The sequence below is a fragment of the Podarcis raffonei genome, chromosome 17 (assembly GCF_027172205.1).
Source record: "Podarcis raffonei isolate rPodRaf1 chromosome 17, rPodRaf1.pri, whole genome shotgun sequence".
Classification (NCBI taxonomy): Eukaryota; Metazoa; Chordata; class Lepidosauria; order Squamata; family Lacertidae; genus Podarcis; species Podarcis raffonei.
The window spans coordinates 25,340,615-25,354,919 of record NC_070618.1 but is presented as its reverse complement, the minus strand read 5'-3'; the positions used below and the strand labels follow the sequence as shown (position 1 = coordinate 25,354,919).

General features: G+C 43.7%; 1 protein-coding gene across 7 annotated transcripts in view; it reads right to left on the bottom strand.

Moving 5' to 3' along the window:
* Positions 1–14,305, bottom strand: part of CCDC171 (coiled-coil domain containing 171) — a 215,273-nt gene that overhangs the window by 77,191 nt on the left and 123,777 nt on the right. For all 7 annotated transcript variants that reach the window (XM_053370260.1, XM_053370256.1, XM_053370261.1 and 4 more), the window contains one exon: positions 13,814–13,868. In XM_053370260.1, coding sequence (XP_053226235.1) covers positions 13,814–13,868 — 55 coding nt within the window. The remainder of the gene's footprint in view (positions 1–13,813; positions 13,869–14,305) is intronic.

Sequence of the window (14,305 nt, the reverse complement as noted above, 5' to 3'; positions counted from 1 at the left end):
AGAACACTGTCCAACCATCTCATCCTCTGTCGTCCCCTTCTCCTTGTGCCCTCCATCTTTCCTAACATCAGGGTCTTTTCCAAGGAGTCTTCTCCTCTCATGAGGTGGCCAAAGTATTGGAGCCTCAGCTTCAGGATCTGTCCTTCCAGTGAGCACTCAGTTTGATCTTCTTGCAGTCCATGGGACTCTCAAGAGTCTCCTCCAGCACCATAATTCAAAAGCATCAATTCTTGCTGAAAAAGATCTCGCAGGAAAGTAAGACAATTTTGAACCAGGAGATATCAGCACAGGAAATAGAAGATGCCATTCAAAACACGACGTTGGGCAAATCACCTGGACCGGATGGATTGACTTCCAAATATTACAAAGTTTTGAAGGAAGGGCTTATACAACCTTTGAAGGAAGTCTGCAATGAAATCATTGAGGGGAGAAGGGCACCAGACACGTGGAGGGAGGCCTACATTACACTTATACCAAAGACAGAGACTGAAAAGACCCAACTTAAGAACTACCGACCCATCTCGTTACTAAATGTGGATTACAAAATCTTTGCTGATGTTTTAGCAAAGAGACTGAAAAGAGTTTTGATGGAGGAGATTCATGGGGACCAAGCGGGCTTTCTCCTGAAAAGGCATTTGTCGGATAATGTAAGGAATATAATTGACATTTTGGAGAAGTTGGAAGTGAATATAAATACTAAGGCTGTTTTGATATTTGTGGACGCCGAGAAAGCCTTTGACAATATATCTTGGAGTTTCATGTTGAAGAACCTCCGGGGGATGGGGGTAGGCCAAGGGTTTGAAAATGGTATAGGTGCAATATACTCTGAACAGAAAGCAAAATTAATTGTAAATAATGTGGTAACAGAAGAGTTCAAGATTGAAAAAGGGACACGTCAGGGGTGCCCTATCTCCCCATTACTTTTTATATCGGTCCTGGAGGTTTTGCTTAATATGATTAGGAAGGACCAGTTGGTCAAAGGGGTTCAGGTCGGAGCTAAACAATACAAATTGAGAGCATTTGCAGATGACCTAGTACTTACTTTACAAGAGCCAGAAGCTAGTACGAAAAGAGTTTTGGAAATAATTCAAGAGTTTGGTCAAATGGCAGGATTTAAATTGAATAAGTTAAAAACTAAGGTATTGGAGAAAAATTTAACACAGATTGAAAAAGAAAGGTTTCAGAATGAGACGGGGTTGACTGTGGTTAAAAAAGTGAAATACCTGGGTGTGAATATGACAGCTAAGAATGTGAATTTATTTAAAGACAATTATGAAAAAACTTGGACAGAAGTGAAAAAAGATCTGGAGATTTGGTCAAACTTGAAGCTTTCCTTGTTAGGCCGAATTGCAGTTATAAAAATGAATGTATTGCCAAGAATGTTGTTTTTGTTTCAAGCATTACAAATAATGGATAAAATGGACTGTTTCAAGAAGTGGCAGAAAGATATATCTAAATTTGTCTGGCAGGGCAAGAAGCCCAGAATAAAATTTAAGATATTAACGGATTCAAAGGAAAGAGGGGGGTTTGCCCTGCCAGACTTTAAATTGTACTATGAAGCGGCAGCTTTCTGCTGGCTAAAAGATTGGCTGCTTCTTGAAAACACAGACATTTTGGATTTGGAAGGTTTTAACAATATTTTTGGGTGGCATGCATATCTGTGGTATGACAAGGTTAAAGCGCACAAAAGTTTTAAAAACCATATTGTCAGAAAAGCACTATTAAATGTCTGGGTCAGATATAAAGATTTGCTGGAAAATAAAACTCCAAGGTGGTTGTCGCCAATGGAAGCTAAGGCAGTTAAAAAGTTAAATATGGAGTCGAAATGGCCAAGATATTGGGAAATTCTGGAAAAGGAAGGGGACAAATTGAGATTGCAGAGTTTTGAAAAATTAAAAGGGAAGGTGAGAGATTGGTTGCACTATCATCAAATAAATGAAGTGTTTAAATTGGACAGTAAAATTGGCTTCCAGGTGGAAAAATCAAAATTAGAGACTGAACTGTTAGAATCCAGTACTAAGAATTTGTCAAAAATGTATAACTTGCTGCTGAAATGGAATACACAAGATGAAACGGTTAAATCAACTATGATTAAATGGGCTCAGGACATTGGTCATAATATTTTGTTCGCTGACTGGGAAAAGTTGTGGACCACCGGGATGAAATTTACGGCATGTAATGCCTTAAGAGAAAATATAATGAAAATGATTTATAGGTGGTACATAACCCCAGTCAAGCTTGCAAAGATCTACCACTTGCCTGACAATAAATGTTGGAAATGTAAGGAAAAGGAAGGTACATTTTTTCACCTCTGGTGGACGTGCCCGAAGATTAAGGCATTCTGGGAAATGATTTATAATGAACTGAAAAAGGTATTTAAATATACCTTTCCTAAGAAACCAGAGGCCTTTCTCTTGGGCATTGTCGGCCAAGGGGTGTTAAAGACAGATATAATTTTTTTTATGTATGCTACAACAGCAGCTAGAATACTCATTGCAAAGTACTGGAAGACACAGGATCTACCCACACTGGAAGAATGGCAGATGAAGGTGATGGACTACATGGGCTTGGAAGAAATGACGAGCAGAATCCGAAACCAGGGAAAAGAAGCGGCGGAAGAAGAATGGAAAAAGTTTAAGGACTATTTAAAGAAATATTACAAAATTAATGACAGTTAGAATGATGTTGGACTAAAGTAAATGGTTACTATTAGTAATGGTTAAGACAAGGAGAATAAGGATGATTAGCTTAAATTTATAGCAAAATAAGGGAAGATTTGCTGAACAATTGATTAGAATTTGGAATACAGAAACGGGAGGCATGAGGAAGTCGAAGAAGAAAGGTTTAAGAAATTAGGACATGAAATGGTACTTGTTTCTTGTTTTGTTTTTTGTCTTCTGTTTGTTTATGTATGTTTTGTTTGTATGAATATAAAAATTGTTTAATAAAAATATTATAAAAAAAAAAAAGCATCAATTCTTCGGCGATCAGCCTTCTTTATGGTCCAGCTCTCTATGGTCGAACGTTCATTAGTTATACCAAATTCACCATCAGGCAGTTACAACAGTTTAAAAATCTGGTTTAGTATGATGGCTTCTGAAAGCGAACTGTTGAGGGAGGCTTAGTAGAGTGGCTTAATATAAAGTGACGGACTTGAATCCAAGATATCTGGGCTAACACGGTCACTCAGCCATGATCTTTGGTTACTATCTTTCAGCCTAAGTGACTTTCACAGGGTTACGGTGAGGATAAAAAGGGTGAGGTGTGGAAAACAGGTGTATATACAGCAAGGAGCGCCAGCTCTATGGAACTGAGGCCTCTACAGCTTCCCCAATATTCACTGGGATGGAGCCCAGGCCCCCCACCCCAATCTTGAGGGGGCAGAGGAGGCAGGATACCACCCCAACGCAGCACAGCCTGGTGGGATGTTGACCCAGGCCGACCAGTGTGGCCTGGCACACAAACGTTGCATCAGGAGGTGGCCCAGTCGGCTTCCCCTGATGCGACAGTCATCATGCATGTGATGGCACACAGCCCCCCGCAATGTTGGGCCCCTGTGTATACTGCCCAGAGCTGCTTGTTGGTAAGTGGGACAAAAATGAAAAAGAACAGCAGCACCGCCAAGTCCAAGGGCTTTGCTTCAGCCTCCCAACAACCATTTGAAGGGTATCGCCATCATCCCACCCATTTTCACAAATCAAGAGCCGAGGCAGAAATAGTGACTCCAAAGCCATCAATGGAATATTCACGTCTTTAACTTGGAGGGCAAGGAGAGAGAGCGAAATCAACACGAGCCTACGTTTTTGATCACAGATAGAAAAATCTCTGATTGGAAATGGGTAAAAATGATGGAAGCAAAGAGTTAAGGTTAATCTGGATATTTATGTCATGCCTCCAGGCGCATGGGGCCTGATTCATGCCCTCAACAAACTACAAGAGCATGATAGCAAGAACACATTCAATACTCCCCTGCAGCTACATGTTTCAGGGTAAGATACACTGTCTTCCAGGAAGCTCGTTTGCAAGCAATGACCTTCTCCTTGAGGAACCCCTGATAGGAATCTGAGGAACCCTGGAGTTCAGAGGAATGCAGTTTAAAACAGCTATACTAAAGGATGGGGCGGGGGGGGGGGAGAAGAGAGTTGAGAGCTCACCGTTCTTTGCAAACTCTGTTACTGAGACGGATCCTGAAAGCAATGCTTGAGGTATATTGCAAAAGTCGTGCTTCACGTCCTTCAGAAGAACAATAACATGCAGTTGTTGCAATTTCTCATGTGCTTCATGTGTGTCTTCAAAGTGGTTCTAAACAGACATCTCTCATAGTAGGGGGGTTTTTTTAATCACTCGTGTCTAGGGCACATTATTAACCAAGTTGACATATATCACTTAAGGGTTGACAAAATATGGAAATCTTCTCAAGACATAGTGTTCTATTGGATGATGCCCTTTCTTTTCCTTTTAGCCCCTCCAGCTTCTGACACCCGTTAAAGGTTTCCTGAATCTACCACCTACAGGCAGCTCTTCAAAATACTGCGACCAGCATTGCTTCTGGTTCTTGGAGGGCCGATTTAAGAAATGGTCTGAGGGATCGCTGCCCAGTTCCCCAGCACCTACGCTATGGGGTCCTCTCAGGCTTCTATTTTGTCCTCCATGCTTACTGCTGAGTGAAGTCATCCGGAGGTTTGGGGCAAAGTGTCCCCGATATGACGGTGACACCCAGCTCAATTTCTGCTTTTCATCCCATTCAAATAAGGCGCTGATGTGTCAGGGTCTGATGAATGTGCATAGGGTGGAAAGAGCCTGGAGTCTAACTTGGGAGAGGCAGCCAGTGGTCTGTGGGGACCTATACCAGCCAGGAGGCAAGAATCAGAGACAGGTGAGGTTTCAGAAGGGCAGAGCACAGGATGGATCGGAAGAGGAGGAGGAGAAGCAGGTCAGGCAAGTGAAGGGTCAGGTGCTTCCCCACCCTCTCCTGCACCACTGTTCCCCAGAACCAGGTGGGGATTGAAAATGGAGGCTAGCAGATTGAGGTTGAATCCTGACAAGAAAGAAGTACTGTTCTTGGGGGACAGGAGGCAGGTGGGTGCGGAGGACACCCTGGTCCTGAGTGGGGTAATTGTGCCCCTGAAGGACCAGGTGTGCAGCCTGGGAGTCATTTTGGACTCACAGCTGTCCATGGAGGCGCAGGTTAACTCTGCGTCCAGGGCAGCTGTCTACCAGTTCCATCTGGTACGCAGGCTGAGACCCTCCCTGCCCGCAGACTGTCTTGCCAGAGTGGTGCATGCTCTAGTTATCTCCCGCTTGGACTACTGCAATGGGCTCTACGTGGGGCTACCTTTGAAGGTGACTTGGAAACTGCAATTAATCCAGAATGTGGCAGTTAGACTGGTGACTGGGAGTGGCCGCCGAGACCATATAACACCGGTCCTGAAAGATCTGCATTGGCTCCCAGTACGTTTCCGAGCACAATTCAAAGTGTTGGTGCTGACCTTGAAAGCCCTAAACAACCTTGGTCCTGTATACATGGAGGAGCATCTCCACCCCCATCGTTCAGCCCAGACACTGAGGTCCAGCTCTGAGGTCCTTCTGGCAGTTCCCTCCCTGCAAGAACATTGGATTTAGTATTCCAAAAGGCAGAGTTTAAATACATTTATTGTTGTTGTTGTTGTTGTTGTTGTTGTTGTTGTTGTTGTTGTTGTTAATGCAGTCTCCAGCTGCGGCAATGCAGCCCACCGGAGGAAGCTACATAAACTGGTGGAGGGTGAGTGGCCCCCTGTTGCTGAAACTGCTCCAACAGAGTGTGGACCCTGCTGAATTAAATGAGCCCCCCCCCCTTTTATTATTTTGACAAAATAATCATCATAAATAAATAAGAATAATAATGTGAACCCCACCACCAAGACCATTCCATTGTAACTATCCAATCTCCCAAAATTTCAACACCCCTTGCAATGGTTTGACCCCTTTCCGCTTTAACAGTACAAATACCTTCCATATCTCCTCAAAATCATTTCTCCTGCATATTCCCCATCTTGCCTTAATGGCAACATATTAATTTATCATTACTAGCTACATCCCACACCTCTTTATACCATTCTTCCATTCTATATTCTGCTTGCCCCTTCCACTTTCTAGCTATTGTAACTTGGGAACCTGTCAGAAAATTTGTGAACAAGTCCTTCATAGCCTGCAAATCTTTTACCCCATCGTACATTGATAATGATGCTACGTCTGGACTTTCGGTCGGCTTTAACCCAGGGATTTCTGTTATCTACTTAAACACCCTTTGCCAGAAAAATTGTAAATATTTACACTCCCACCACATGTGAACATAATTCCCGGTTTCCTGGCATCTAAGTGAGAGGTTTTTAGGTCACATCCACAGCATACATTTAAAGCACATTTATACCACTTTAACAGTCACGTCTCTCCCCCCACAAAGATTCCTGGGAACTGTCATTTACCCCTCACATCTCTCCAATTCCCAGTAACCTTAAACTACACTTCACAGGATTCTAAAATATTATGTGGTGAATTCTCTTTTACTTAGGAATTTAACCAACTAACGACTAGGGTGTTGGACACAAATTTTATGCAAAGCCCCAAACCATTTGGCGTTAGGTAGGAATTCTTCCCTTACATAAAAATTGGCTATTAGTCCTTGTGGCTAGGTCCTTCCCTGCTACTTCAACCGTATGTTTTAAGATTAATTCACCTGCTTATTTTGCTGAACTGCTCCTTACATCAAGGGAGTGCTTTTGTCATGAGCAACCTTTTTCATGTTTGCTCACAGACGGTGGCAAATTAATCCTTAAGCGATTTGATGTAAGGTACAGAATTAATTCGGTACTTGGAGGTTACTGCCACAAGGGACGGGATGATCCGGATCATCTTAGATCAGTTCCCTGCTTGCATTCTACAGTATAGTCTCAAACACACATCTCCAGGACAATCTTATGCATGTCTACTTAGAAGCAAGCCCCCTGGTTTTCAATGGACTACTCATCCAAACCCTATATATTCTTAAACAAGCAATAAAAACCAACAGATTTTTTAAAAGAATACATGTCTCGGCTGAAATAAAAAAGGAAAATTGTCTTCTATTTTAACAAAAGGAAGTTCAGCAAAATACATAGCTCAGTCAGTAGAGCGTGAGACTCTTAATCTCATGGCTGTGGGTTCAGGCCCAGATTGGGAAAAATATTCCTACATTGCAGGGGATTGGACAATTTGATCCTCATGGCCCCTTCTAGCTATACGATTCTATAATTTCATGAAACACATTTCCGGGAGGGGGGAAAGTCTAGCATTTTAAAAAATAAAATAGAAACATCAAGCCCAAGCTCAGTTGGATGAGAGATTAATTTGATCCAGGCCCTTTTAAGCAAACACTAAGTACAATGCCAAAGCTATTCTGTATTTGTGGGATGTGCACAAGAATATGTCCCTTATGAACAGATTTCATTGACCTTGGGCTGAAAGTGAACCCATGTCTGGATAAAATAACGGCTAACGCATGAACTAATTTCACAGTACTCCATGCAAGGATGTTTCCTTACTTAAGGCAAGGCGCACACACACACACACACACACACACACACACACTTACACTTCATACTTTCCAAAAAGAAAAAAATGAAGACAGACGGGCTCTGGCATTAGTTACTTAGATATGTCTAAGCTGAAAACAGTTTAACACATGGATATGACATTCTGCAATGTCTTATCTTTAGTTTGTCAAGGTTTTTAAATCCCTCTTGAACTGGAGTACCATTTTTAGCTTGGCTAGGTCAGAATGACAGTGAGCAATATGAATGATGGCACACTAGACAGCTATATGGACAGAGATGTCATCAGCAAGCCAGCTGTGCCAACACCTGTATGTCCTGCACAACTGATCTTTAGGAACACGGATCAAGGAAGCCAGGTTATTAGGAGAGCCAAACAAAAAACAACAACAAAAAGGCTGATTGAGGCATTTGCAAAATAAATGCACTAACACTAAGAGGAATTATTCAAAAGCAATCCTAATTTACAGTGTGTATATATATAGTCTTTTTTTTCCAAAATTCATAGCCCATGTTTCTTCCAGAAGGAGGAAAGAGTACTTATTGAAATATAAACATGCCATGATCCTAATTGAGATCAAAGTGTTCCAAATTGTGTTTTAAGGAGCCCTCTTTTTTAAAGCAACAGCAACAAATGGGTGCTTCTGAAACTCTTAAAAATATTTCGTTTCCTTGTAGATTTCTTGTGTGTGTGTGTCTACTGGTCCGTTTCACCTGTGGCAGGTACAAGGTTGATCGACAAAAGCCAAGAATAGGTACAATACACGCAACAGCCACCTCAGAGTCCTGTCACTATCCTGTCAAGTACACCTGAGCCTTGCCCATATTTGTGATTCGCAACTTTCCAGAAGATGGAACACACAGAAAGGAGAGATATTTCATAACATCGTCAGACTCCTACACGAAGCAAGCAGAAAGCAAATAAGTATCTGTAGGACCCATTCAAAGAACTAGGGTCCCCTGGCCTTTTTACTGAAAAATCTAAATGTGCCAGAAAAATCTATTACTCAAACATCGTTTTAATCTAAATCTCCAAATAATTCAAGTCCTTGGGATTGCTTCAAGGTTCAGCACAAATCCAAGTACATTGCTGGCACAATATGAATATTAAAAAAGCAGTTGCACTAGTAGGAGTCCTGGAGTCTCCTCTGTAAACATAGCACACTCAAGTAACCCTTCTGAGGATGTGGCCAAATTTGGAGCAATGTTCTCAGGCAATACGGATGAACAATGCTAGACTATAAACAGGGGCTGGCCACCGCCGCCACGGCTGGATTGCGAGCTTCCGGACGTCTCTGGCTGACGTCTGAAGGAGACTCAAGTCCTGGGCTGATCCAGCAAAGCCAGTTATTTGGCTCTTCCAATGATGTGCTGTTAAAACTATGATTCTCAAGATGGGAAGCAGCTCTCCTGAAGGTGATACTGGGATTTGCTGGTGAAGGCACAACTCGGTCCAAGGCTCTTCTCACAAGATCCTGCTTGTGAGAGTATATGCATTGGCGGCAGCCCCATGCAAGTCTTCCATGGTTAGAATTATGCGAGGGGGCAGATCAGGACACCAACTGCTTATCCTGCACCCTCTGCCCTATCCCAGTAGCCCAGCCTACCACTGCTCACGTGTGGGGCGGGGAAGGCCCGAAACACCATGCCTTCTCTCCATGTAGGGTCCTTGCATGGTTTGGAACCTTGTGAGATAAGGGTTCTAAGACCCATAGGAGGCTTATGCTCTTAGAGAAAGCCCCTCGTTTCCACAACTTCTTTGCAGATGTGTGCAGGGCTATGGGGCAGGTAACAGGGATACGATTGGGGGGGCATGACTTGCAGATGTGGCTTTGAACACCTGGATAGGAGGAGCAAGTGTCAGGAGATGATGCCAAGGGGAATGTGCTCACTCCCCTAACTGTTCCAATGACAGCTGACGCTGCTGGCAGACAAACGGAACCAATGCCTGTGCTTTCAGGCCAGTTCCGCCTGGGCTCAGGTTATGTTGCAGGTCCTTGTAGCATTCATTTTAAAGCAAACTCAAGCCCACAGTTATTTCTCTGAATAAGAGGAATATAATACCTCTCTCTAGAAAAGTATGTCAAAACTAATGCGAGAATGCGTACTCAGGTGTCTATTTGTCGGCATTCATCTGTCTGGGAGTTTGGGGAGGGGTAGTGGGGGGGCACCTGGGTGGCCCTGTGGTCTAAACCACCGAGCCTCTTGGGCTTGCCGATCAGAAGGTCGGCGGTTCGAATCCCCGCGACGAAGTGAGCTCCCGTTGCCCAGTCCCAGCTCCTGCCAACCTAAATAGGTACTGCTCCAGTGGGAAGATAAACGGCGTTTCCGTGCACTGCTCTGGTTTCGCCATAAGCAGCTTAGTGATGCTGGCCACTTGACCAGGAAAAACTATCTGCGGACAAACGTTGGCTGTCTCAGCCAGTAAAGCAAGATGAGCACTGGAACCCTAGAGTCGTTCACGACTGGACTTAAATGTCAGGTGTCCTTTACCTTTTTTAGTGGGGGGGGGGACACACACATGATGTGATCCTTCTGGGTAGTTCATCCACCTTGGTCCCCCCACTGCACCGTGCTCTCACCTGTGGCTCTTAGAAGCTGTCTTCATACGACAGCATACTTCAACTGGTTGGCTAGACCAGGCGAGGGGAGCTGATGGGTCTCAAACCCTCAGTGAGTTAGGGACTTCCCCTGCATATGAAGACAGGCTGACAGAGGCCAACAGTGGATCCAACAGTCAAGAAGGCAGTTTCTGCACCTTCTGTAGAGGGAAGTATAGGGGCAGATGGGGCTCATCAACCACTGGGAAGGGAGCCCATCTAGGAAAAGTAAAACTAAACCTCTGCTGCCTTCTGGCTAAATTGTATTTAGCACATACTGTACTGTATTTTTCTGTCTATAAGACACCCCCATGTATAAGATGCCCCCTACTTTTGGGGACTCAGATTGAAGAAATGGGGGGAGATGTATCCGTGTAGAAGACACCCCCTAATTTTTGACATTATTTTTTAGGGGGGAAACCTAGTCTTATACACAGAAAAATACGGTATATACTGCAGGGACGTGAATTTGGAAGGATGACATGGTCCTCTTTAAATGATGCACTAGGTACTTAAAATTATGTGGACACTGAGAACTGAAATGAAACAGTTTGCTACAGACCATAAAACCACGAAGATACGGTACTAAATCATATCTGTACTGATCAACTCTGAACTAGTTCACCAGATAGCTATCTGGTCTCTCTCCATCCTCTATCAAATTTGTTATGTACTGAACAGCAATTTAACTCTAATCTTCTCATCTGTTGCAGACTTACTTGGAAGTAGCCCCGCTGATCCGAGTGGGACATACTTCTAAGTAAAAATGTATGAGATTGAGTTGCATGACTATATATATATATATATATATATATATATATATATATATAACAACCATGAAGAATGCGTATCTGAAGCCCACAATTCCAGCTTTTGTGAACTGTAAAGGGAAAGCGAAGAGGCAGAAGCTGCCATGGAATAGTCTGGAACACACTTTATCTAGGAAGGTAAGGTTTTCCAAGTTGACTGTTGCGTCAAAAGGAAACTTCTTGGAACAGGAGAGAACAAAAGGAGACTTGAAAGGTAAGTAGATCTTGGGAAGACCTGGGTGGTAAAATATTTTGAATTGACTTAAGTACAACGAGGAAAGCCTGTGCTCGTTTTAGGAAATCAGTAGCAAGGACAGTGGTACATATAAAATGGATGGAAGGGGTAAGCAGGAATAGTTTGGTGCAAGTGGGAAAACCACAAAGACTTGGGAATTCCTGACAGTGCGGGGATTTGGCTAGCTGAACCTCAAAATTTATTTAAATGCTTTGGGGGTTCTACAAATTCTCAAGCCCGGTGACGTCAGCTGATGGGAGGGTGAGCCTGGTTGCAGGAAAATGGCTTCACAGACCAAACTGGACCTCCTTGAGCCAAGGAGATAGCTAACGATACCACCTTTAGAAGACATCTGAAGGCAGCCCTGTATAGGGAAGCTTTTTTAATGTTCAGTGTTTAATTATGTTTTTATATATGTCGGAAGCTACCAAGAGTAGCTGGAGCAACCCAGTCAGATGGGCGGGGTATAAAGAATAAAATTATGATGATGATTAGGGAATAGGACGTCCCTAATTTCATTGGAGAAACGTTGGAGGGTATGGGTTATGCAACCTCCGAGCCAAGTAGATAAGTAACTATATAACATTTCCCTTTCCTGTGTATATTACAAATGAGACCATCAAAACATGATAAAAAGTAATCTATTTAGCACCAGTGATTTTTCCTAAGTCTCATTCTGTTACTGCAACTGCAGGCCTTTTTCCACAATGGAAGGTCTTAGAGCAAACTCTTATCTTTCTAAATTTTTGCGGCTATGCTCTCCTGCTGTTAGTTATAAAAAAAGAAGAAGCAGAAGCAGTGAAAAAGCATAGTACGCATTAATATTTTAGAGTAGCAGTTACCTTTCTGGCCTGATTTTCCAGACTGCTCACAAGAAAGCAACCACCAATATAATATTTATTTTATCTATTTCATAAAAGAACCCACATCCCGGATGCTGTGTGCTCTGATAAGTAATTTAAAGTAGAACCCAAAAACACAGAAAACACAATCCAGAAATCAACAACATTATAGATCAAAGAAGTTAACTCCTCTAATCTCTAGGAAAAGTTAACATTGAGCTTATGATCTATTGCTTTAGTACAGGCAGGTGTACATTAGGTATAGCTCCCCCAAGAGGCAGTTTTTCCTCTAGTGAATTGCCCCCATGGTCCAAGTTCACCTTAAGCTGCATTTGATGCATGTTGCTGAGGACCATTCAACCACAAAGGAACAACATCTGAGTGGCTGTGGTCTGGGAACTTTGAAGTTGCTCACAGTCTCCTCACATCAAGGTTGAAGGGGAAAGAGTTCAGGCGTTCTCAATCTTACACAGTTGGGAACATGTGTATCGCCTGTTGTGGCCTGGCATTCCTGATGGGTTTAGCGATGGCAAAGAGCGCAAGAGAAGAGGAGGCTCAGCTGTGCGAATTGGCCTGAAACCACCTATTTGGATCCCTTAGTATGGCGTCAGATGAGCTGTGCCATGAGTTGGACAGCACAAATAAATGTGTTGCTGTTGTTGTTTTAAAGAATGGGTCGGCAAACTAAGGCCCGTGGGTGGGCCGGATAAGGCCCAACTGCCTTCTAGATCCGGCCCGCAGACGGTCTAGGAATCTAGGCAGCCGGCATAGCGTGCGCACACAATGGTTTTTGCGACTCAGCCACTGTTGGGGGTCAAAAATGAGGCAGACGGCTGCTTGAGCCAAGCCCCTTCTCCGTCCGCCGCGCACGCAGCAACCTTTTCTTCCGGGGGGGGGGAGAGGGAAAAGGAGCCACACTTCGGATTTCCACCATGGAGCTGCCGGCGACTGACCTCAGGAAAAGCAGTTGTGGAGGCAGAGGCTCGGAGGTGCCTCGGGAGCGACGCCTGCCTGTGTCTGTGGCGGCGGTGCTCCCCGCCAGAGGAAGTGAGGAGCGCCTGGGAGGCTGCACTCCAAGACAGTTCTGCGCTCTGCTGGGGAGGCCGTTAGTTAGCTACACGGTGCATGGAAAGGTAAATAGACACCTTGTCTTCCCTCATGCGGGGAAAAGAACTTTTTGCTTGAGTGGCGCCAGCCTAACTTAGCGTGGCCAATGGCTTTTCCCTTCCCTCACGCATGCGCACACGCTCTCCAGGGCTGACAGGAATGGCGTGCTTACCTCAGTCCCCCACCCTGCCTTACAAGAGAAATAATAACTGTCAACACGTAAAACACAAAGGAAGCAGCATAGGTGTATGAGGGAACACCGCCACCCCCCAAATCACATTTGGGCAACATTGGGATTGGTCCCAATAAGGGTTTTTGCAAAAAAAGTGGGTCATAATCATGGCAACATATAGTCCGGCCCCACACAAGGTCTGAGGGACAGTGGACCGGCCCCCTGTTGAAAAAGTTTGCTGACCCATGTTTTAACGCATCATCTTGCCCAGGGTAAGCGGCATTGATCAAAGCCAGGACTTGGAAATAATTAGACGTGGTCACATTTTATCATGACATTGTTTTTAGATTGTGGCCATTCCAATAACAGTGTTTCTTTTAGTACAGAAAATAAAATAAAAAATAATTCAAAAATACTATTATCGAGATACAAACGTGACTGAGGTTGGGGGTCAGGGAGTGAGTCAAGCAAGTTACTCACATTCTGAAGGTTGGCTTCTACTGATTTCATATGGCCAGCAATTAATTCTTTGTCTCTGTTGAAGGAAAGAAAAAAGAAAACAAGAAAACAACTCGTAACAGACACTGGCTAGCATGTTTACAGTCACAATTAATGTCACATCCATTATTTGTTAGCTTTGTCAACAGCCTCAAGATTTGCTGTCCTTGGATAACTCTGATGCAAGTATAAAATGCTTAGCTTAGATAGCTATAAAGAGACTGCCACAGGCAACACTTCCTCTTCTTTTTCTTCAGCAGACTGAAGGTGAAGCATATGGTGTTTCCTGTAGAAAGCAGATTGATAAGCAAGTCTTTACAAATTTCCACTGTGGGGGCCGATAACAGCTCCACCTACAATTCCACACTGGACAACACTGGATAGGCTCTGAGTCTGTCTAGTATTTGCTAATGAGTTGCTATGGATGCTTCCACAAATTCAGAATTTAATGCTCGTGGCTGAGGCTCATCTGGA